Consider the following 22359-nt stretch of genomic DNA (forward strand, 5'->3'; position numbering starts at 1 on the left):
GGTTTATCGCTCATATTCTAGAGCAGGGGTCTGCAACATACGGCTTTCCAGGGTACCAAGTAGAAAAAAGCGATTTTTGTTTGTCCCCATTCATGATTGATTTAGAAAGACCACTTAAAAGAGGTTAATCGGTCTTTCACGCAGCGTCTTCCAAGCCCACCCCGAGTGCGTGCAGCGCTCGTCACAGTTGACAGGCGGGAGAGGGTGGGATCGGCTTCTTGGGGGATTTGGCCGGGGGGGGTAGGGGGAGGAGTAGAGTGTGATATTAAGGCATTTTGAAGACCAAACATAATCGGCTAAAATGAATCTCTCTCTTTTTTTTTTTTCGGTCTTCAAAATGCAGAATTATCACACATGACCCTTTCCAGATGCCCTGGACTACGATTCACACATTCTTCATCATAGGCTTTGCAGGCTACAGTTGAAGGGAGTTTTAGTCCAAACATCTGGCAAGCCAATAGATTCAGAATCCAGGCCTAATAAAGGAGTTCTACCTGAATCATTTTAGGATGCCTCCATGGTCCCAATGTTAAAAGCCAGGAAAGAAGGACACATATCAGCCTATTTCTTTGATCAATACAAATCTGAAGAAACTTCCTAAATTTGTGTTGGAAGGAACTGGTGACAACAGTAAAGATAGACACAAGTGATCACAGTTCAAGGGTGTTTTTATTAAGTTGTATGTGCAGGTTGGAAAAACCTGCCTAATCTAAACCTAAATCTAAGATGGGAGCAAGCTACGACCATCAAATAATAATAAGGCAGTCCTAGTGGCGCTTTGTAAAATAAAATGGGCCCATACTAAAAATAAACAATTGCCAATCCTTACAACTAAATACAAAAGAGTGTGGGACAGTGTTCACAAGGAAGAAAGAACTGTTCACAAATGATAAGTCAGGATGTGGTAGTCGGGGGGTCTCCGTTCCCCACGTTTTGAGCACGGGATATGGCAGGACTCCTGAGCACAGTACTCTCGAGGTTTCCCAGCACAAGAACACAGTTCCGTTCTCAGCTATCAGGACCTTCGGTGGTTAAGTCTCTTTTCTATAAAAGGTCTCTTGCCTCTTAGGACCCGATATGTTCAAAATAACAACAAAAAGTTCCTTTCCATATGTACGTTGGGTGATGACTATTCAACCCTGGATACCCCTATTCCGGGTTCAGATCCACAAAGGTTCCTAGCAATAGCTGGACCTGCGGTGGTTAGGCTTCTTGCTTCGGAGGGCCTGATAGGTTCAAAATAATACACAAAAGTTCCTTTGTGATTGCACTAGGGTGATAGTTCTGGACCCCTGGGTCTCCCTCGTCCGGGCTCAGACCCCTCTCGAATATTGGCCTCCCGCCATCGGGCTCACTATGGCTTGCATTCAAAAAGGTAATATCTGCTACATTCACGTGTCATTGGGTGATGGCTTTTCACTCCTATATCCACCTCTTCCAGGCTCAGACCCTTCTAGAATGTTTGCCTCCCTCTGTCGGGTTTGCATCCCTCTGTCGAGGTCACTACGGCTTGGTGTCCAAAACAATTTCACCTTTCGTATTCAAAAGTCTTAATGTCTTTTTAAACAATTTACTGTGAACTTTTTTCACCACAATGTTCATTGGGGCATCATGCTTTGCCCGTTTCTGTCGGCATCCCTCCATCGGGTTCACTCTTGCCAACACAATGTTCCTTTTAGTTTCTCACTATGCGGAATTCATCTCCCTTAGCTTTTCCATTTCTTGTCGGTCAAAGACTTTCGACTGTACAGAGGATTTTGGTAGACCCCTGTATGACCACTTTGACCTTTTCCTTGCGGCTTTCCCAAGGCCTTTTCTATCGGTAGTTTCAATAATGGGGAATTAACCAGAGTCTCTCGAGTGAGAACCCACGTGGTGTTGGACCCCTCTGCAGCTGGTTTTCCCCTTAGGAGTTAACAGTTGTTTGAACGTCCCTTAATTTGCCCTTGCCAACTTTTGTTCAACACCGTTTGGTTTCTTATTGGTTCTCCCCTCGACTCACTGGCTGTTATGGACCGCTTGGCTTTTCTCGTCTCTGGAGTCAAGGCCGGTACCACAGCTGCAACTGTCTCTCACTGTCCTGATTTTCAATGTAGGAGAGCTCTGTACCGTTGACATCGATCCAACACATGCTGGCTATTCTCTGCGGTCTTAGGATTCCTTCTATCGAGGCTTGGCAGGTCTGGGTCGGAAAGGGCAAGGACGCTTCTCTCCTTGTTAACCCTTCGGTTCTCAACGTTCTTTTCTTCCTCTTGAATTGCCGCCCTGAGATAGCTGTCTCGTCGTGAGGTCTGCCATGCTCGTATGCTCTTGTGCTCGATTTTTTATCCTTGTGGGGAAGAGAAAGGGCCGTCAGGTGTGCGTGTTTCCTGTCAATTGCCTGACTCTGCCTGGCCCTTGTGTCGGGACATGTCAGGTAAATGACTCTAGTGTTAGTCTGTTTTCTACGGTGTGAAAGTGTTTGTGTCGGAAGGTAGAGTTTCTAAGTATCCTACTGGGTAGGATGGGGAAAAGGGGTCATGAGGAATTATGGAATTATATTCTTCCCCCTAAGGGGGTAGGTGAATTCGGAAGGGTAAATTTGGTAAGGTTTGTGAAATGAACAGGGGGGATGATGTTTTGCCAGAAAAGATTGGGAGTTCGGGAAATTAGGGAAGGAGAATGACTGGGAGTATTTGGGTTGGACACAGAAAAACAGGGATTCTGGGAGATGTACTTTCCAAGTGCAGTGGGGTTTGGATTCTGAGGGGATTTACCATAAACGGAGGGGTCATTGGATTTAGGCAAGGGAGATTCATTGGGAGGAAGGGAGGTATATGTGGTACAGCCTACAAAAGCCTCAGACTCCGCCCTCCTCACCTTCCCTGGAATAATACTGCGTCTCACCTAGGGCATTTCCCTTGAGAATAACCCCGGGCTCCGCTACCCAGCTGATCCTCCCTCGCTCGTCCACCCCCAGGGTTGGGATCTGAGAGCGATGGACCTCCTCTGGACACCTGAACAAAGGTTTTCCAGGAATAACCTTGGAGAAACGCCTCAGGTTTCTCACAGTGACCAAAAGGTTGGAACACCCCATTTTGAAGTGTATACATCACGATCAAACAGGATTTATCAGCAGTTGTCGCTCTTGTTTGAATATTCAGCTATTTCTGAATTTGTATTTCTGGAAAGTCAAAGGCCAGAATCCATAAAGACACCAAGGTGCTAGGTATCTGGCAGATACACGCTGGGTGTCAGTGGCTAGGGGGGGCGTGCCCGACACAGGGAAACAGCACAGAGATTAGATGTGGGGATTAGGCCAATCTTTAATAATTAGCTGAAGTTTGAAATCTTCTTCTGCCGTCAAAGTGGCCAGAGATAAAGGCCAAGGAAAATGGTTGGAACAAAACACTTTGCCTGAGCAACACCAGAGTGGTGTGAAAAAGTAACAGTGGCATGTGTTGGGCCAGCCAAGATGAGTTCTTCGAGAAGCAGGGGGGGGTAATTAACTGACAACAGTGGACAGGGGCACATTTCTGAAGCAAATGAGCTCCAGTCTCACCAGCCGGTTTTCAAGGTCCTAACACACATAACTAGGTCTGAGACAATAGGCAGGCCCATCTGGCTAGGCCCAGTGTCAGAGCGGGCAATAGATAACTAAAGGAAGAAGATAAATGTTACAATGGAAACGTCCCTAAGTGACTGTACACCACTTGGTTGATGCCTGGGTTCACTGATGTTTTTTTACAAGAGGGGACACATGACAGACATTGTAAACTTAGTAGGAGTGCAGTAGCTCGTTGCTCATCAGCCCTAGTAAAGGTATGCTATTGTTAAGAGCTGGATAGACACTCTGCACGGTAGGGTTTGGTCGACTTATGTTTAATAGGTTTATATAGCGCTTTAACCCAAAGCGCTTTACAATATAACAACAGGTACAATAGAGGGAGAAGCATAGAAACAATCATGATACAAACCAGTATAACAATACGTAGAACAGTTTCCTTAGATGGAGCAGGCGAGGGAAGGGTGAGGAGGAAGGGGGTATTGGTACTCCGGGAGGGGGATCAAATTCAGTTGTCCGATTTAAATTTCTGTGGGTGTGAGAAAAAGGGGGGGGGAGAGAGGTAGGTATGAAGGGGATAGGGGGGGACACGGGAGAAGGGAGGAGAGAGGAAGGAAGTAAGTCAAGGGGGAGTGGAGAAGGAGGGCTTTCAAGGCAGTGTGGAAGGAGGACTAGGTGGGGATGGAGAGAGGCAAGGAGTTCAAGTGTAGGGGGGCCAAGAGCTGAAAGGAACGGAAGCGTGAAGAGGCACATGGTGAAGGGGGTACAGGCCGTAGGAAGAGATCAGCGGAGCGGAGAGAGCGGGAGGGAGTGTAGAATGAAAGGAGAGAGGAGAGGTGGGGGGGGCAAGGTCATGGAGAGATTTGAAAGCCAGACAGAGGAATTGAAACTTAAGTTGGGAGAGGAAGGGAAGCCAGCCAAGGAGGGAGAGGGAGGAGGAAATAGAGTCGCGAGGAGACAAGAGTACGGATAGAGGAGTGGTAGATGGATTTGAGGGGGTCAGATGAGAGACAGGGAGACCAAAGAGGAGAGAAGAGCAATAAAAGAGACGGGAGAAGATAAGGGAGGAGATTAGGAGTTTAGAAGCGTGGAAGGTCAAAGAGGATCAGATTTTACAAATGTTGTAAAGGTGGTGACTGCAGGCGCGAGAGGCGAGAGAAATGTGGTGGGAGAAGGAAAGAGAGGAGTCGAAGTGGAGACCAAGATTGCGAGCATGGGCAGAGATGGGAAGAGTAGAAGGGGTAAAGTTGACTGAATGAGGAGTTGGGGAAAGTGTGTTAGAAGGAAAGAAAGGACTTCTGTCTTTTCAGTATTAAAGGGAGAGAAAGTGAGATGACATCCAGTTTTTAATGGCCGTGAGGCAGGAAGATAAGGAGTGGTGGAGATCAGGAGTGAAAGAGGAGAAGGAGAGGAAGAGTTGGTTGTCATCAGCGTAGAAGTGGTGGGAAAAGCCGAAAGAGGAGATAAGAGGGGCGAGAAGGGAGGTATAGGGAGAGAAGGAAAGGGCCAAGTACAGAGCCTTGGGGAACACCATAGTCCAAGGGGATGTTGGAGGAGGTGCGACCGCCCCAGGAGACAGCGTAGGAACGATTGGAGAGGTAAAAGGAGAGCCAGGAGAGGTCACTGCCTTTTAAACCAAAGGAGGAGAGAGTACTAAGTATTAAGGGGTGATCAACATTGTCAAAGGCAGCAGACAGGTCAAGGAGGAGGAGTATAGAAGATTGCTTAGCGTAGCGAGCAGTAAGGAGGGAATTGAGCACGTAAGTGAGAGCAGTCTCGGTGGAGTGTTTAGGGCAGAATCCAGATTGGAATCCAGATTGAGAGGGAGGAAGGAGAGAGTGAGTAGATACAAATGCTGAGAGTTGAGAGTAGGCTAGGCGCTTGGGAAGTTTAGAGAGGAAGGGGAGAAGCGAGATTGGACGAAAGTTAGAAGTAAGAAGAGGGTTGGCAGAGGGTTTCTTTAGGATGGGAATGATAGTGGCATGTTTGAATGCAGCCGGAAAGGACTTGCAGGTAGATCCCTTATTTGGTTACAAAATTGTACTTCAAGGTAAACCAAAGCACTAAAAAATACACCATAGGCCGCTGAGATTTGGTACCAGGTCCTGTCGGGGGACCCTCAGCTGCTCCCAACTGGAGACCAGTTGGCCAGCACTCAGCAGCTGGAGGAGTGTACTTCATTCATTGCAGTCAGTAGGATGGTGGCTTTGCTTCACTCCCACATTCAGTAAAGTCTAAATAAATATTGATAAGTAGGTGAAAAGGGGGGCGTGGCTAACCGCCATGTAGGAGAGACGTGTTCGGCGCAGCTCCGCTCGATACGATTATGGATCCGCCGCCAACCATCGCTTAACTTGACTGCAGTCATCTGAAAAACGAACACAGGTCGTGTGAAGGTGTATCCCGCCTGCTGTCGAAGTTTGGGAACCTCACGTCCCTCTGTTGGCCCGCACCAGTGAAAAGAAACAGAACGCCATGCGAAGGCAGGAAATGGCGGCCATGATGATCCCCGGCCCAGTGCTGTAGCGGAGCCCTGTGATCGACCCCAGAGGAGCCCACCAGGGATCTGCCTTAGTGGAACTCGAACTGAAGCGGCGGCCTAAGCTGAGATTCACGCTCCTGCGTCCCGAAGAAGTGCGGTAAGGAGTCGGAGGGGGGGGCACCTGGGGCGGCCTTAACCGCACCCCCGCCGGGCCCGGAGCGAAGAGCCTTACGGCTAAATTGTGCCCGACCGCCCTGCCGAGCGGCCCATTGACACTGCCCGGACGACACACAACCCCCCCTCACGAAGCATCTCCCGCCGGCGCCAGTGAACCGTATAGTGCCCGCCGAGGCCTGGCGGATCCCGCGGACAGGACATGACCACTAAGGGCGCCCGAAGCAAACACCGCCAAACCACCATGGAGTCCTTCGCGGCCGCTGGAGTGACCGGACCCAGGGAGGCTCCAGCCCCTGGGGAGGCGTCGGGCTCCGAGAGGCCCGAGCCGGCCAACTCCCAACTGCTAGAGGCCATCAAGACACTCCAGAAAACCATGGAGGACAAAATAGACGCGGTCGCCATCGACCTGAACTTATTGAGGCAGGATGTGCGCTCTATCGCCGGCAGAACGGACGCTCTTGAGATCCAAGTCCGAGACAACACAGACGCCAAAACTCAACTCTTAAAGGATGTGGACATTTTGGCGCAAAGAGTGAAAAATCTGGAAGACAGGGCCGAGGAGGCCGAAGGAAGGGCCCGCAGGAACAACATCAGAATCATCGGCCTGCCCGAGGGTATCGAGGGCAGCGACCCCACTAACTACATCGAGAACCTGCTCATACAGGAAATTGGGGCTGGGAAACTGTCGCAGGGCTTCACCATAGAAAGAGCCCATCGCTCCCTAGCCAGGAGGCCGCCACCGGGGAGCCCATCCAGACCCATAATAGCCAAAGTCCTCAACTACAGGGACAGGGAATCCATTTTGGCCTTTACCAGGATGGGCGGTTCCATACAGAGGGACGCCGCGAAGATTGCAATATACCCCGACTACACCTTGCAGGTTCAAAGGAGCAGAGCCCAGTTCCACCACACCAAGGCAAGACTCAAGGAGGCAGGCCTGCGCTACCTACTCCTCTACCCGGCCAGACTCAAGGTCCTGCACAACAATAAGGCACACTTATTTGACAGTCCCGCAGAGGCCTGCGAATGGATGGACAGTGAACAGATCCCAGACATTGAACGGAGGCAGCGCGGGCCCTAGCCGCCTGTAACAAAGGGACTTCTTCTCACCACTTACTGGCTGCAGTAGCCGATCGTACATTAATATGCCAGTAAGAGTGGCGACACTGATGGTACCGGAGCCGCGCTGGTCGTGGCGCACCTACTGATAACACCCTCGGAGGTAGCCCCTCTCCTATCCCCAGGATAATTTGGGTGAGCTCACCCGCCCGTAGGGCACCGGAAGACCTTGGTCTGATGGGGCAGAAACGGGGATGTCAGAGCAAGGGCAACCTCGCTAGACGTGTTGTGTTTGAAGTTGTGTTTGTAGTTAAGTTAGACGTTGTTGTTCATGGGGGTCTGAACCCCAAGTTGGGATCACAGTTTGAATCGGACATAAACCGGACCGGGACCAAGCGCAGCGGAATTGCTACCAGGACGACCAAGTTCGCCGAACACCTCAACCTCAGGCTTCCCACAGCCACACGACCACACCTAGACTATGGCTGAGAGGATCAGAGTCATGTCCTGGAACGTCAGGGGACTAAACAGCTACATCAAACAGCGCCGCATTCACGCCTACATGAAGCGCCACAGAGTCGGAATCGCTCTCCTTCAGGAGACCCACTTATGTGGCCTTAAGCTTGCAGCGCTAGCTAAGGTCTGGCGAGGTACCCTAGTGGGTTCCTCCTACTCCAGAGGAGTCTTGATATGGATTGCCCCCTCTGTCCCAGTCAAGCTGATCCACACCAAAACGGACAATGAAGGTAGGATGGCCCTAATTCAGGGCACCATAGAGGGGCGTGACGTTCGCCTGATTTGCACCTATGCCCCGAATCATGATGCCACTGTTCTTCTTTCGTTCGTTGTACGCCTGGCTGTCCCCGAGTAACGAATGCATAACGATATGGGGAGGCGACAACAACTGTACCTTAAACCCTCGCATAGATAGATCGGATGGTAAGCATGGTGACCCCTCCCCACCCGCCAAGATACTGAACGCCCTCACACAGCAATATGCCCTGAAAGACCTGTGGAGAGCGCAAAACCCCGGAATCAGAGGCTACTCCTTCTACTCCCCCCCCACATAAGGTCCACACCAGGATAGACTGCCTGTTCATTAGCGAAGAGCACGTGGCCGGGTTTGAGGATACGCAGTACCTGGCCAGGGTGCTTTCAGACCACTCCCCACTGATGACCTCGTGGGTGACCACAGCCCCCAGGCCCCCCATCCCGACGTGGAAATTAAGAAGCGAAGCGCTATTAGACAAAGCCTTCAATGAACAAATCAGGGAGGGCTCCACACACTACTGGCAAACCAACATTGATAGCGTCAGATACTTAGGCACAGCATGGGAAGCCTACAAGGTGGTAACTAGAGGGGAAATGATAGCCGCGGCCGGAGGGGCCCTGAAATCCGTCACGACCCTGCTAGAGCACGCTGAGACCGAACTCCAAGACCTCGAAGCCACCCCATCCCCTGATCCCCGCCCACCTGCAGAAAATGATTGAACTTAAACAAACATGCTTAACACACTGGGAGACGCTGGGGAGGCTCAGCTATACCAAATTCACGGAAAGGAACCACGCCCTGGGCGACAAACCCGGGAAACTTCTTGCATGGCTTTATAAACGAGAAACCCCCAGACACCCCATATGCTCCATCCGTAATACAGACGGCTTGACCCTTCACACGCAAGTGGGTATTAACGCAGTGTTTAAGCAATATTACCAAACCCTTTACTCCGATCCAGCCCAGCCCCCAGACCACGCGATCGAAGACGCCCTGGACGCCATCAGGCTCCCTCGCCTGGAGGACCATTTGGCAGATTCCCTCGGAGGCCCCGTCACCCCAGATGAGGTCGCAGCCACCATTAGGTCACTGCCCTCCGGTAAAACGCCGGGACCGGACGGTCTCCCGGGCGAATTTTATAAGACCTATGAGGACATACTGGCCCCCCTACTGTCCAAAGTATACAACGAGGCGTATGAAACAGGCCACCTCCCCGACTCTATGACCGAAGCCACCATCATCCCCTTACTTAAGCCCGGCAAGGAAAGCTCTGACTGCGGCTCATACCGCCCCTTATCCATGCTGAATGTAGACAATAAGATCCTTACCGCACTACTGGCCAGAAGGCTGCGTACAGCCGTCCCGTACCTTATACACCAAGATCAGACAGGCTACATGCAGGGCCGCTCCATGTCTGAGAACCTGCGAAGGCTGCATCATGTGATACACAGCACAAACGGCATGCCCGGTAAATATGCAGTTGTGTCCCTAGACGCCTCTAAGGCCTTTGATTCGGTCCGATGGACATGGCTCTATGCCACCCTCGCCAAGATGGGGATCGGATCTGCTTTCTTGAATTGGGTCAAACTCATTTACACTAATCCCACAGCCAGAGTGCGAACCAACAACACCTTTTCGGGAAAATGGAGCCTGGCCAGGGGCACTCGGCAAGGGTGCCCCCTATCCCCTTTCCTCTACATCCTGGCGATTGAACCAGTGGCGGCATACCTTAGGCAGGAGTATGGAGACGGGGGATAGTGGTAAATGGAGTGAACCACCTTGTCTCCATGTATGCGGATGACACGCTCCTCTACCTAAGGGATCCCGAACTTCTTCTCCCCTACATTCTCGAAACCCTAGATGGGTTCCACAGATGCACCGGGATCCAGATTAACCACGGCAAGTCTTGCCTATTCCCCCTGGCTGCACTTAGTGGAACCAAGAAAGAACACCTCCCCCCTCTGGCCCTGAAATGGGAACCCACCACGTTTAAATATCTGGGCGTCGCGATCCACCGGGACCCCGAAGCCGAACATGCATTAAACACGGGCAGGGCTAAGGAGGGACTGGCTAAATCAATTGACCTATGGTGTAAATTGCCCCTTTCAATGGCTGGCAGGGCGGGACTCCTTAAAATGGTTGCACTCCCGCGTCTTCTACATTTCTTCACTAACGTCCCCTACAACATCCCCCAACGTTTCTTCAAAGACCTGAGCAAACTATGTAGGAAACTCCTATGGCGGGAGGGGAGGCACAGAGTTGCCCTAGACATAACTCAAAGACCGTACGAGAGGGGAGGCCTGAAAACCCCTAACTTTGAGCTCTACTACATAGCGGCCCAGCTTAAGCACGTGATCCAGTGGATGGCCGATGATGCCACGACGGACACACGCCTATTGCAGCCCCCAGACGCACCTTGGTTGCTTAGGGACCTCCTCTGGATCAGACCAATACCTAAAACGCTGGATGCACACCTCATCCGCCTAGGCACTCAGATCTGGAGTCGGGCCTGCAAATCGGTCAGGTTGACCGACCCCTACTCCCCACAAATCCCTATAGCCGCCATCATGTCCACTAGACCGGAGGGCGATCCGGAACATGTGGGAACCCTCCGGTGTTGCCACCCTGGGCGATCTGATAGACGACCAGGGCACTCACACATTTTCTGAACTGCACGAGTTGACTGGGGTTCCACTGGGTCAGTTCCTTTTGCATGGGGCGGTGATGGACAGGCTTAGGAAGCGATGGCCGGAAGCGGAATCCCAATGCGCCGGACACGAGACCATTGAGAACTTGGTGGGCGTTGCAGAGGGGGGACACGAAACCTCTAGGCTTTATGAGATCCTAATTGACAACACCACACATAACGAACTCACATGCAAGGGTAAGTGGGAAGCCGAGCTAAACACGCTATTCGGAGACACGGAGTGGGAAACAATAACACACTACCATAAAAAAGTCTCCAGGAATGCCCGATTCCAGCTTATCCAATTTTACATCATCCACAGGGCCTACCTTACCCCTGCTGTCATCTCGAGATTCAATGGCGCCTGCGTAGTGCCATGCCCCAAGTGCCAAGAACCCGCGGCTTCACTGACCCACATGTTTTGGGCCTGCCCGGATATACAAACCTTCTGGTCGCAAATTCAGACCAGGATAGCGGAGGAGGACATAACGCTAGACGTGCAATCCCCTAAGGCATGTCTATTGGGCTCATACCCGCGAGGCAAAAAAAACAAACCCCTCAATAGGCTCAAGGACTTGATGTACATCCTCGCAAAAAGGCGCATCGCAATGGCCTGGAAGTGCCCCAGGGCCCCTAGACTTGTGACATGGTGGGAAGACCTCCGTAGGTGGTCTGTGGCTGAAACCGGGGCCTGGGAGCTGGCACAGCGACAGCAGAAAACAGGTGACTCGGAAGACCTCTTGCAATGGATAGCCCTCACGACAGCCCTGTTCCGTCCTAAAGAAGTCAGTACCTCAGGTGAGGACCTGGACAGCCCGGGCTCACCCTAACACCAATGGCAGACCGCGCAACCCCGGTCCGGGTTCGCATGGGGGGAGGAGGGAATGGGAAGTTATTGTGGATATATAACTGATTGCTATGTGGATGATGCTGGTTGTATAAGTTATACATAAGTTAAAATATATTTAAAAAAAAAAAAAATTAAAAGTAGGTGAAAAACACATAGCTCACTGCCCACAGTGGATAGTAGACCCCGTCTTAAACTGGCCAAGGCAAAACTGCTTGTATCTATATTATATAAGGCAGAAGCGTGGGACTACGGTAATCCAAGCTTGTTGCAGAAACCCGGAAGGTAGGATCTATAGGATCCAGCTGGTTAAGCTGCGTCAACTAAAAAAGACAAGACTAATTTTATTAAGAAAACGGAAAGCTTGACATTGAATGTCAGAGACTGCCGTCTAGCCATGTGTGTCGCAAACTCCTTGCATGCATCCTACAGATGGCTCTTCGTAAGCAATAAAGTTTTACACAATGAGTTAAGAATTAATTTAAAATGTGTGACCCAAACATCACCTAATTTATGAAATAATCAGTTAATGAAATTATACAGCAATCGTTAAATAAATGTTTATTTGTAGAACGAATACCTTCCTGTGTTGCAGTCATCGTCATCCTTTGGAAATACTTGAATTCGTTCCTAAAAACAACCAAAAACATGTTCTAGTAGGTAAACATTTCAGAAATAAACTAGCTCTACATTTGAGCTCTTATTAAGCATCCCAGGCAACAAACTCAAAATGAGGTTCACAATTTCACAATTTATAAAACCCACCGAATATACACATATATGTTGTGGCATGTTGGAGGTCAACTGAGAGGGGGGCAAGGGGGGTACACAATCTGGTCATTTGAAATTACACAGCTATACAACATTGTTTTGGGAGGCATTACTGTCTTTACTTAAACAACTGCTCTATGATACTTCGTTAATATGCATTTAGTTTGTAATCTTTTTATTAAACATTTTATCAACTACTGCAAGAACATTTTACTCCATCCCCTCTTTCTTACAGTGGGAAAACAGCTTATGCATATAAAATGCTTACTCACAGCGTGACTTTTCCATTGTAAAAATGTGGTTAGTTATTTTGAAGCCAAAGTTCTTCAGAATTGAAAAACACCTGAGGATCCTGATGGACAATAACCTCACGCTAGAGCCACAAGTAAACGCTCTTCTCAAGAAATGCTTCTTCCTCCTACGTGCGGCAAAGAGGATCCTACCCTTCCTATCATTCGCCAACAAAACAGCCACCATCATCGCCCTCGTCATGTCCAGAGTAGACTACGCCAACAGCCTATACTTGGGCATGCCTGAACGACTTTAAAAAAAAAAAAAAAAACTACAACGCATACAAAAATGCGGCAGCCAGACTGCTTCTGAAAATACCCCGAAGAGAACACACCACACCAGCGCTGAAAACTCTACATTGGCTACCAATAAAACAACAAATAAAATTCAAAACAATGTGCATCACGCATAGAGCAGTACACAACCAAGGCGCTGAGTTCCCGAGAGACAAACTGTGTCTACATCAACCAACAAGAACGCTCAGATCAAGCATGGACATCCGCATGGAACCGAAACCCTACAACAACAAAAGAAAACTTCTCTCACCAAGCGCCGAAAACCTGGAACGACCTTCCAAAGTACATACGCAACACAAGAAACCACCTACTATTCAGGAAAATACTCAAACTTAGCTCTTCACGTCATAACTAGGAAGACCGGCCACAGGGGCGCACACACTACTAAAACATAGATGAACGAAGAGATAGACCCTGATCCACACCAAGCAATCGACGGGAAAAACCCTAAGGAAATACCACACGACATACCAAACAATGACTAAAAATGACTAACCTAGAGACAGCCGTAATAGGACCAGAGACCGAATACATAGCAAGACGAAGACAGAAACACCAGGACGACTCATCAACAGGACCCTGACCACAACCAAAGCAGATAGCAAGGGAATAGGAAAACCTGCACCATTAGCTCCAATCCAGAGGCTAAAAACAGGAATAAGCACCCACACTACACAATGCTCAAGATACAGCGGGAAGCGCAACGCGCCATCACACACATACTACAACCAAACAATAGCCCTAAGAAAGTCACCCCACGGAAACTAAAGAACTAACTGAAAGATAGTCATGAATAGTAGGAAACTAATGACTGAATACACAGGCTGACCAATATGGATGCACCAGGACGCCTCATCAACAGCATTCTGACCCTTACCATTAAAAGCCTCAACTGACCAGTGTCACATAGATAACAAGAGAACAGATAGTACCAACCCAGTTCCACACCCAAAGAAAAGGTTCCATACAATTCTCACTATGATAGAGCTGGATCTGCGCAGCACCACCACAGCTAGACAGCCCACAACGAACCAGCAACATCCCCACCCACGGGATACAGCTCAAACGGTACCAGAAATACCAGAATCAGAATACAGACCCCACTAACCCAACCTTCAATTGTTTGCACACTCAACCCACACAAAACTCACACAACCATTTCTCTCCCAGCAATCCGCACACACTTTACCACACTGCATCAACACCACAAACAGCACCTTCAGTACACAAGGTCTCGCCCGATCGGATACTTGCACCAAAGCCCAGCACTCGGTGTATACCGAGCTGAGACTGCCAAAAGCACACCACCTCTCCCACTCTCCTACTCCCCTACTCCCCTCCTTCCGACTAACCCTACACGCCCCCCTTCTGTTTGCAGATCCGCCAGAGCACCTGGGGACCAATTCCGTTGGTAACAGTGCGCTATACAAGTACCTTTAACATAAAATAATCTGCAAAATGCAATGCTTACAAATTGTGCGTTTAATACCAGGAAAGAAGCCGGACACCAAATACATACAGTATATTGTGTTATTGTTGTACAACAAGCGATCATTAAACTTTACTCTGCTAAAGGTTCTAGCAGACTTTTTTAAAAAGTGGCTAATTAGTAGGTCAGACCCACAACTCCTGTGTCCACTGTGAGGGGTTAGCAATAACAGGCGAGCAACAAGGTGTTCATGTTTTAAACAAAGACGTTTATTAAATGAAAGAGGTTGGTGAAATACCTTTCTAGTCCTACTCTAAAGAGGAATTTCCCTACATAGAAAGCAAAACTAAGGATCGGTCTGTGTCAGGAAGCCCATAACCAATAGTCTGTCCTTGTGACCAAAACATCTTATCCTGGCCCTCACACTATAAACAAAAACAACAAAGGCTAAAAGGAAAATGTCCTTGATTTGATGGAAAAAGTGTTCAAAAGAAAAATAAATTAGGACTCTAAAGAAAATGTTCCCCAAGGTAAAAGACCCTTGGACCCAGAGGAGGTTTCCCTTCCCCTAGATTTGTCAAATATAATTGCAAAAGTGTTCCTTTAAGTATCAGTTCCTTTAGACCTGCTCTGGATCCACAAAGTTCTAGTTTAAGCAATACAGCTCTGTGTAAGTTTTTGTAGCTTGGTAGATTACCTGGTATACTCCCCTGCAAGGAATCTTGACTCAACTTCAATTGCCTGGTATGCTCACCCACCAGGACATTTTATTGTTTCTCAGTTCTTTACTTATGTGAAATTAACACATTCCGTGAGGTGCTTGGTATACCCATCTTTGGTAGGTATACCTAGCTTGTTCGATCGTCTCCTCCACATTGGCATTTCCTGCATCTGTATTGTGTTGGAGTTTGCGTTTAGCGCATTCAAATATTCTTCTTACTCGGTATTGGTTTTGTAAACTCTGGGCTTTGCCAACATTAGCAATTTCGTACCATTCAAACAATCTGTGTTACTGTGCTCGTCGGAACGCTCCAGAGTCCCCAGCGGCTTTGTGCAGACTCAACAGTCATTTCCAGCGTTTCTGAAATTCTTTGCGTCTCTGCGCAGCAGTTCCTTCCTCAGCTTTCCATTGGGAAGTGTGCAGACGCTCTCCTTGTTGGTCTCCCTTTTCATTCGGAGTAAAGAGTGCTACCTCAGCGAGCAGTCCGACTTCCAGGAGCTCCAACACGGCTCCTCATCTCCATGACCCTCTTGGCTTGCACGCGCCTTCTCTTCCTCCATTCCGGGGCCTTCTCTGTTTTTCATTAATCCCGACCAGGAGATGCACTGCTCACGTCCATCGTGAGTTTTCCCTTTTCAAATGTCCCGTGTGCTGAAGAAATGGCAAAACAACTAGTCTGCTTGTGATACTTCGAGTTCCTGCTACTTTGCACAAAATCCTTACTCCTCTTCCTCATCTCAGTACTGGAGTGATTATGGGAGTTGGGAGTCTATGGACGATATTGGATTCATAACCCTCATTTGGGTTTCCATTGGAATATCACATAAGGGCATATCAGAAAAATGTGCTGTGCATGTGTTAACCCACAAGTGTTTTTTCTTGGGGTTTTCACATAACGGTACATTAGAAAACGATGGTTTGTATGTGTTCACTCCAAGTGATCTTTCGTAGGGATTTTACATTAGGGTACAGCTGAAACAAAGGGTGCCATAGGAGGGTTGTGGGTCAAAGGTGGAGCTCTGATCAAAGACATTTAGAGGCGGTGTCTTGTCTTTTTCCATGGGGGGTGGGGAGAGCTGTTAACTGAAACAGGCCATTAAGGTCTTGGGTGTCGGTTGATCTTCATGGGAAAGGGGGGTGGGGGGAATACCATCACCATAGCTCCCCGGGAGCTGTCTCCTCCCATGCGATCCTCCCTTGAATAACCATCGCCAGGGGTCAGGATCAGGCAATGGCTGCCCTTACCTGGCCACATGGGAGAATGTCACCGCCAGAGAAACAGTGATGATTCCACTGGATTCATCACACCACATAACCTAAACTCACCCTTTAATTGGTTGCCCATCTCTCTTGCCATCCGTGTCCCTTCACATAGGCCCTCACTCACTTCAGAGATATGGATTGCTTTTGTCTCCTACACTAGCAAGGCCTTGGGCACAGCATATGTACTGGGGTGAGGGCGGCCCTGGGGTTGGGGGTTGGGTCGCAAGGTGTGCCGCTCAACACAATCTTTGGGTCAGGCAGCAACTACAGTGGGCTCTGCTCTTTGTGACTCACCTCAGAGGAGCGAGTCTCATCAGTATTGTGGAGAGCTGGGCTGCTTCCTTTGACATCGCCCAATCAGAGCGCATGCTTGTGGCGCCCTTTTGCCCAACATTACGCTCACATCACAAGATATGGATAAACTGAGCTTACAGCTGAGAACAAGCTGAGAATTTCTATTGAGGATTTGCCAATAGGAAAGAAATTGCCACACTGAGACCCTTGGCACCAAGTTGCAACAGAAATCTATCGATTTGGAAGGCTGGTGTGATGCTGGAAATGCTTTGGAGGGAAAGGGCCTCCTCGTCCTTGTCCTACTACTTCCCTATATGTGTTTTTTGGTATGGTTTCTGCTCGTTTTCCGCACAGGAGTCCAGTTTGGACCTGCGGCAGTGCAGCTCTTCATCTTAGTTTTTTGGTGAACAATACCCATGGGCTATCCCTATGGCAACCATGGATTGGGGTACAACTTGGTAGCCATAGTATGTGTGTTTGGGCTCCTGTTTGTTGCCCCCACAGAGCAGGGTATGGGCTGGAGGCAGCTACATGCTGACTTTGCAGTGGCTCTTCCCCATTTTGGTGCACTCAGGTCCTGCCATAAGAATCAATGGATTCCTAAACCAAGGCAAGATGGCCACTGAAAGCATCGTGGCCTCCTGCCTTTCATGCCCGTTTCTCAAAGTCCTGAGAAGCCCTGGCTCTGTCCCCTTCACCCAGATTGAATACTGGGTGAAGGGCCATATGTGGCTCTGGGGCTGCCCCTGCAAGACTGGTAAGAGCCTTCCCAGAGACTGCTTGTTTTGGGTACAACCTAGGGGTGGGACATGACTGAATGGAAAGAGGAGTCAAACCACATTCTGTGCTGTGGGTGTCTTGTTTTGGCCGTGTATCACAATGCCTGTGGTCTGCCTTAGCCAGCCCTGTCTGAAACTGGAGTTAATGCAGTTTGAGCTCTGAAAGGCTGGGAGTTGTCCTCAATACAGTGTTGTGCAATACAGGTGCAAAGGAGACGCTGCCCGTCGGCACGCAATATGTTGCACCTACGTCCACACATTAAAACCTTTAAGAACGAGGATCTGACCCTCTGCAGCAAAGCCCTCGCAGGACAAGGCTGCAGTATTTTGCGACACAGGCATTTGGCGAAGTAGGTGTAGCAGCGCAGAGTGCGAGCGCGCTGTGCAGCAGTCGACCATCAGCGACCGATAAGTAAAAAAGGCGCGGTAAGAGGGAACAGCCAAAACTGCTCTCTATTAACCTTCCAGGCCTTTGCGTGTACTTCCTCCTAACCGTCCGACATAACGTATTCTGTCTCTGTGCAACCGTAGGCTCTCCTCTTTTAGCCGCTAGCCGTACTTGTGTTTTGTGTCCTTTTTCTAGGTGCCCCTCAATTGCGGCTACCATTGTACTGTCAACTGTGTCCCATTAGGCTCTCTCCCACTCTCTAGGTCCTCTTCAACTGTGGTTACTGTTGTACTGAGAACTGTCCCCCATTAGGCTCTCTCCCACTCGCTAGGTCCCCATTCATCTGTGGTTACAGTTATATTGTGAACTGTGTCCCACTAGGCTCTCTCCCATTCTCTAGGTCCCCACCCCCCTGTGGGTACCGTTGTACTGTTGTGTCACCCGTCTGCTCCTCCTGTGTGCCCCAGACTGTGTAATTCCCCTCTGCGCATCCTTCGTTGTGAGGCGGTGGGCTGTAACATCTCTCCTCTCTTTACTCCCTCCTCCTCCTCCTACTACTTTCCTCCTCGCACCTTCCTGTTCAAATAAACATTCGTCCATAGCATGAGGGTTGGTATGACTTGTTATATCTCCCATCTCACGATTGTCATCTGCGCCATTTAACAGTTTATTCTGTTCTGTGCGTGTTACAAATCCAAATAATCTAAATCAAAAATCAAAAACACCCCCTACGGTGCTCTCCGTTTCTCCAATCTTCTCTAACTGCTATTCCATCTCCTATCCGATCCTATCCCTCTCACTAAGTCTGGAAGTAAGAAGTTCAAGAGGGACATCCTGGTCTACAACCCAGGCCTCCCTATCGCCGACACCTGCATCAGTGCTTCCTCCAGACAGACTATCAGACATCCTCTGTCGTTCCCTCAACAGACCTATGGACCCCTTACATGGTCTCGGCTTTCTCTCCCAGCTCTTCCTCTCTCATTAATGGTGACACCTGGGGGGGGCGGCCGTCTTGGCCTGCTTCCACTCCTCCAAGACCATCATTAATGTTGATCTGAATGGCACAATCTTGGTCCAGGGCCCTCAGCCCAATCTCCTCCTTTTCGCTAGGCGTCTCCCGCTTCTCAACTTCCTTACCTCCTCCTGCTACTCCTTATAGCACCTCTCGGGTTCCTCTGCCACATCTGTCCTCCGCCGCCTCTCTGGCACCTTCCGCCACCTCTCTGGCTACTATGCCACCTCCTGCTACCACTCCTGCCCACTCTCGGGCCCCTCTACCACTTCCTCTGGGTGTACCTCAAGTCCGTACCCACCACAGAAGTCTTTCAAATGTAGCAACCCGCTCCACGTCGTTACTCTCAACTCGCGCTCTGCCGTTAAAACACTACTCTGACATCTGCCACCTCCTTGAAGAAATTGACCTGGATGTCCTCGCGCTCACAGAGACATGGTTCACAGCCAGCTCTGTCACAAGTTTTGACAATCTCCTCCCTGATGGCTACAAGATCCTCTCCAAACCCAGAACAAACCGACCTGGTGGGGTGGGTGGGGGAGGGGGGGATTAGCTCTGATCTTTCCGGAGTAGGTCCCTGCTTCTGTCATTCCTACGAAGGCCTACGACTCCTTTGAATGTCTGGTCTGCAGGTTCTCTCTACCTCCTGGCGTCTCTTGACTGCAGCCACCATCTACAGGCCACCTGGCCAGGTTGCCCTCTTCCTCGGAGTGGGCTGACCTCCCCTCTTCGCTCCTTGACTCTACCTCTCAACTTCTCCACCTCGGAGATGTTGTCAACATCCACCTGGATGCTTCTAATACCTCCTCTGGGCTCTTCCACAACCTCTGCAACACCCTCGTTCTTTCTATTCAACTCTCTGGTCCCTCACACTCTGCCAGACACACCTTGAATGTGCTCATCTCCTCAGACACCCCCCCCTCTAACCCTCTCACCACTCCTTTCTCTTGGATTGACTTTTTGCTTTCCTCTCACCTGAAACTCTGTCCCTCAGGCTAAGCCTACCCCAGCGCTGCCACCTACCTTCTCAGTCATTCGGCCCATGAAGCATGTGTCGCTACTTTCTCTGCTGCTCCTATGCCTGCGGCTGACTCACACTCTGACACAGCCATCTATAACATGCATCTTTCTATCTCCAACACTCAGGACATCCTTGCCCCAGTCATGAGAATCCGTCTGAAGCCTACCGCCAAGTGCAACTCTTGGTATGATTCCAAACTCGCCACCCTGAAACGCGAGTGCAGGGTGGCTGAGAGGAAGTGAAGGGCTTCAGACGCATCCTCTGACAAACTGGCCTGCCGCCGGCTCCAAAGGCAATACAGACTCTCTTTCCTGTCCAAGAAGGGAGTCCACATCCAGGGCTGCATCTCTGTGGCCCCCAACAACATGGCCAAACTCTTTAAAATCTGCGAGGAACTGGCCAATCCTTCTGCAGTCTACACCTCTCCAGTTTCCTCCCAGGCCTTCTCTATGGTGCTGGCTTCGCACTTCACCACTAATACTCACAACATCCTGTCCTTGCTCTCCTCTACCTCGCCCCCTCTCGGCACCCCCCTCTGGCTGCCTCTCCCTCTCATACCCCTTTCTCCTCTTTCTCTATGACAACACCTAATGATGTTTCTAGACAAGTACGATCTATGAAAGTGCCGTCCAAACAGGTGCTCCCCTGCTCCTCCAGAACATAACGGACCACATTGACACCCTTGCTCCAGCCGTGGCCGATTTCTGCAATCACTCTTACGCCAATAGATCTTTCCGCTCTCTCCTCAAGCATTCCCATGTGCACCCCCTCCTTAAAAAGCCTTCTGCCGATCCTACCTGTCCAACAAACTATTGCCCGATCTCCATCACTCCTTTTCTAGGCAAACTCTTGGAAAAGCTAGCCATCTCTCAGCTTACTCTCCACGCTGAATCTGTTGGTTGTCTCTATGACCATCAGTCTGGCTTTAGAGCAGCTAGAGGCTCTCCTGAACACTTGTGAAGATCCGCTCACTAATCTTGGCTCTAGCCTTTCAGCCTCATCCTCCTTCACCTTTCCTCTGCTTTTGACACAGTCAATCATGCCATCCTGATGAAACGACTGAGAACCTGGGCATCACGGATCAGGCACTGGAGTAGTTGACGATCTTCCTCCTGGGCCAACCATCCAAGGTCCAACCTGGGTCCTTTCTCTCCAGCCCCTCCCTCTCCACATGTGGTGTTCCCCAGGGCTCTAATCTCTCACCCTGGTGCTTCAATGTCTACTTGGCCCCTTTGGCCTACCTGATCTCTACCTTCTCCTCTAACCTTCTGTGCTATGAGGATGACACTCGGCTCCCTTTCAGGCTCCCCTCAGCCTCCTCACCCCCCTCGCTCATTCCGGTCTATCCGCAATTCAGGATTGGTGCGCCTCCAACGAGGTCTGCCTTAGTGCCAGTAAGACAGAGATCCTTCACATTGGGACCCCTCCTGCCGCTTTCCCTCTCTCTCGCTGGCCACCCTCCTTGGGCCATCTTTCTTTGCCTTACTGTGAGGCTAAAAACCCTAGTGTCATCTTCGACTCTATTCTCTCCTCACATCACGGCCTTTTCCAAGAAGGTCCACGACCAGCCGCACCTCCTCAGAGGTATTCTTCCTTTTCTCACTTCCCCCAGAACAGTCTCCAGAGCCCTGGTTCTCTAGGCTGGGCTACTGCAACAGCCTCTTTCTCAATCTGCCTTACTCTACTCTCTGCCCTCTGCACATAATCCAGAACAGAATTGCAAGACTTGTCCTTGGTCGCAAGCCCAGGGACTGTATCTCTCTAGCCCTTATGTCTCTCCACTGGCTCCCGGTGGGTGCAAGGATCAAATTCAAGACCCTCTGCATCGTCCACAAGGCTTTCTGGTGCTGGGGTCCGCACTACATCCAACTCCCTCTTCCAAAATACCTTCCTTGTTGAGCCATTCGCTCAGCTACCTCAAACTCTGAGGGTCAGACGATTCTTCAGGCAGAGAGTGGGAGGGGGGGGGGGGGGGGGGGGGGAGTAGGTCTCCTCTGCAGGTGCCTCACTTTGGAATGGCCTTCCTGCCCCTCTCAAACTTGAGCCGAACCACCTGAACTTCCGCAAGCAGCTCAAGACACTCCCTTTCTCCTCTGCTTTTTCCCCCCTCACTCTCACCTGCTGACCTACCGGTCTGCTGTACAGACTGGTTGCTCGACTACCCTCAGAATCTTACTGGGTACCAGGCTCCTCCATGATCAGTCTCCCCTGTGCTGCCTCTGGGCCTACCATGCACTTAGGGGCTGTATCTGTAACCCCTGAAGGGGTCTCCCTGACTGGCCGCCAGGGGTCTGTCATCCAGGTGCCCAGGACACGGCCATCACTATTGGATCCAGTTTCTGGGGGTGGACCAGTGAGAGAATATCACCTGGATGGGGGGGTCCTCGGGGAGTGGAAGCGGGAAACAGACGGGTGAGACACAGTATGCCCCTACTTCTAACACCTTTTCCCCAGCCTACCACGTAGGACACTCAAACACTCTACTACCCCCCTTTTTCCGACAGAAAACCTTTTACACCACGGGAGA

At 50.1% G+C, this 22359-nt stretch overlaps 1 protein-coding gene across 1 annotated transcript in view; it reads right to left on the reverse strand.

The window, feature by feature from the left end:
- Positions 1-22359, reverse strand: part of DHFR (dihydrofolate reductase) — a 293866-nt gene that overhangs the window by 236550 nt on the left and 34957 nt on the right. The window contains exon 2 of the mRNA XM_069627553.1: positions 12148-12197. Coding sequence (XP_069483654.1) covers positions 12148-12197 — 50 coding nt within the window. The remainder of the gene's footprint in view (positions 1-12147; positions 12198-22359) is intronic.

The sequence above is a fragment of the Ambystoma mexicanum genome, chromosome 6p (assembly GCF_040938575.1).
Source record: "Ambystoma mexicanum isolate Mex_15411 chromosome 6p, UKY_AmexF1_1, whole genome shotgun sequence".
Classification (NCBI taxonomy): domain Eukaryota; kingdom Metazoa; phylum Chordata; class Amphibia; order Caudata; family Ambystomatidae; genus Ambystoma; species Ambystoma mexicanum.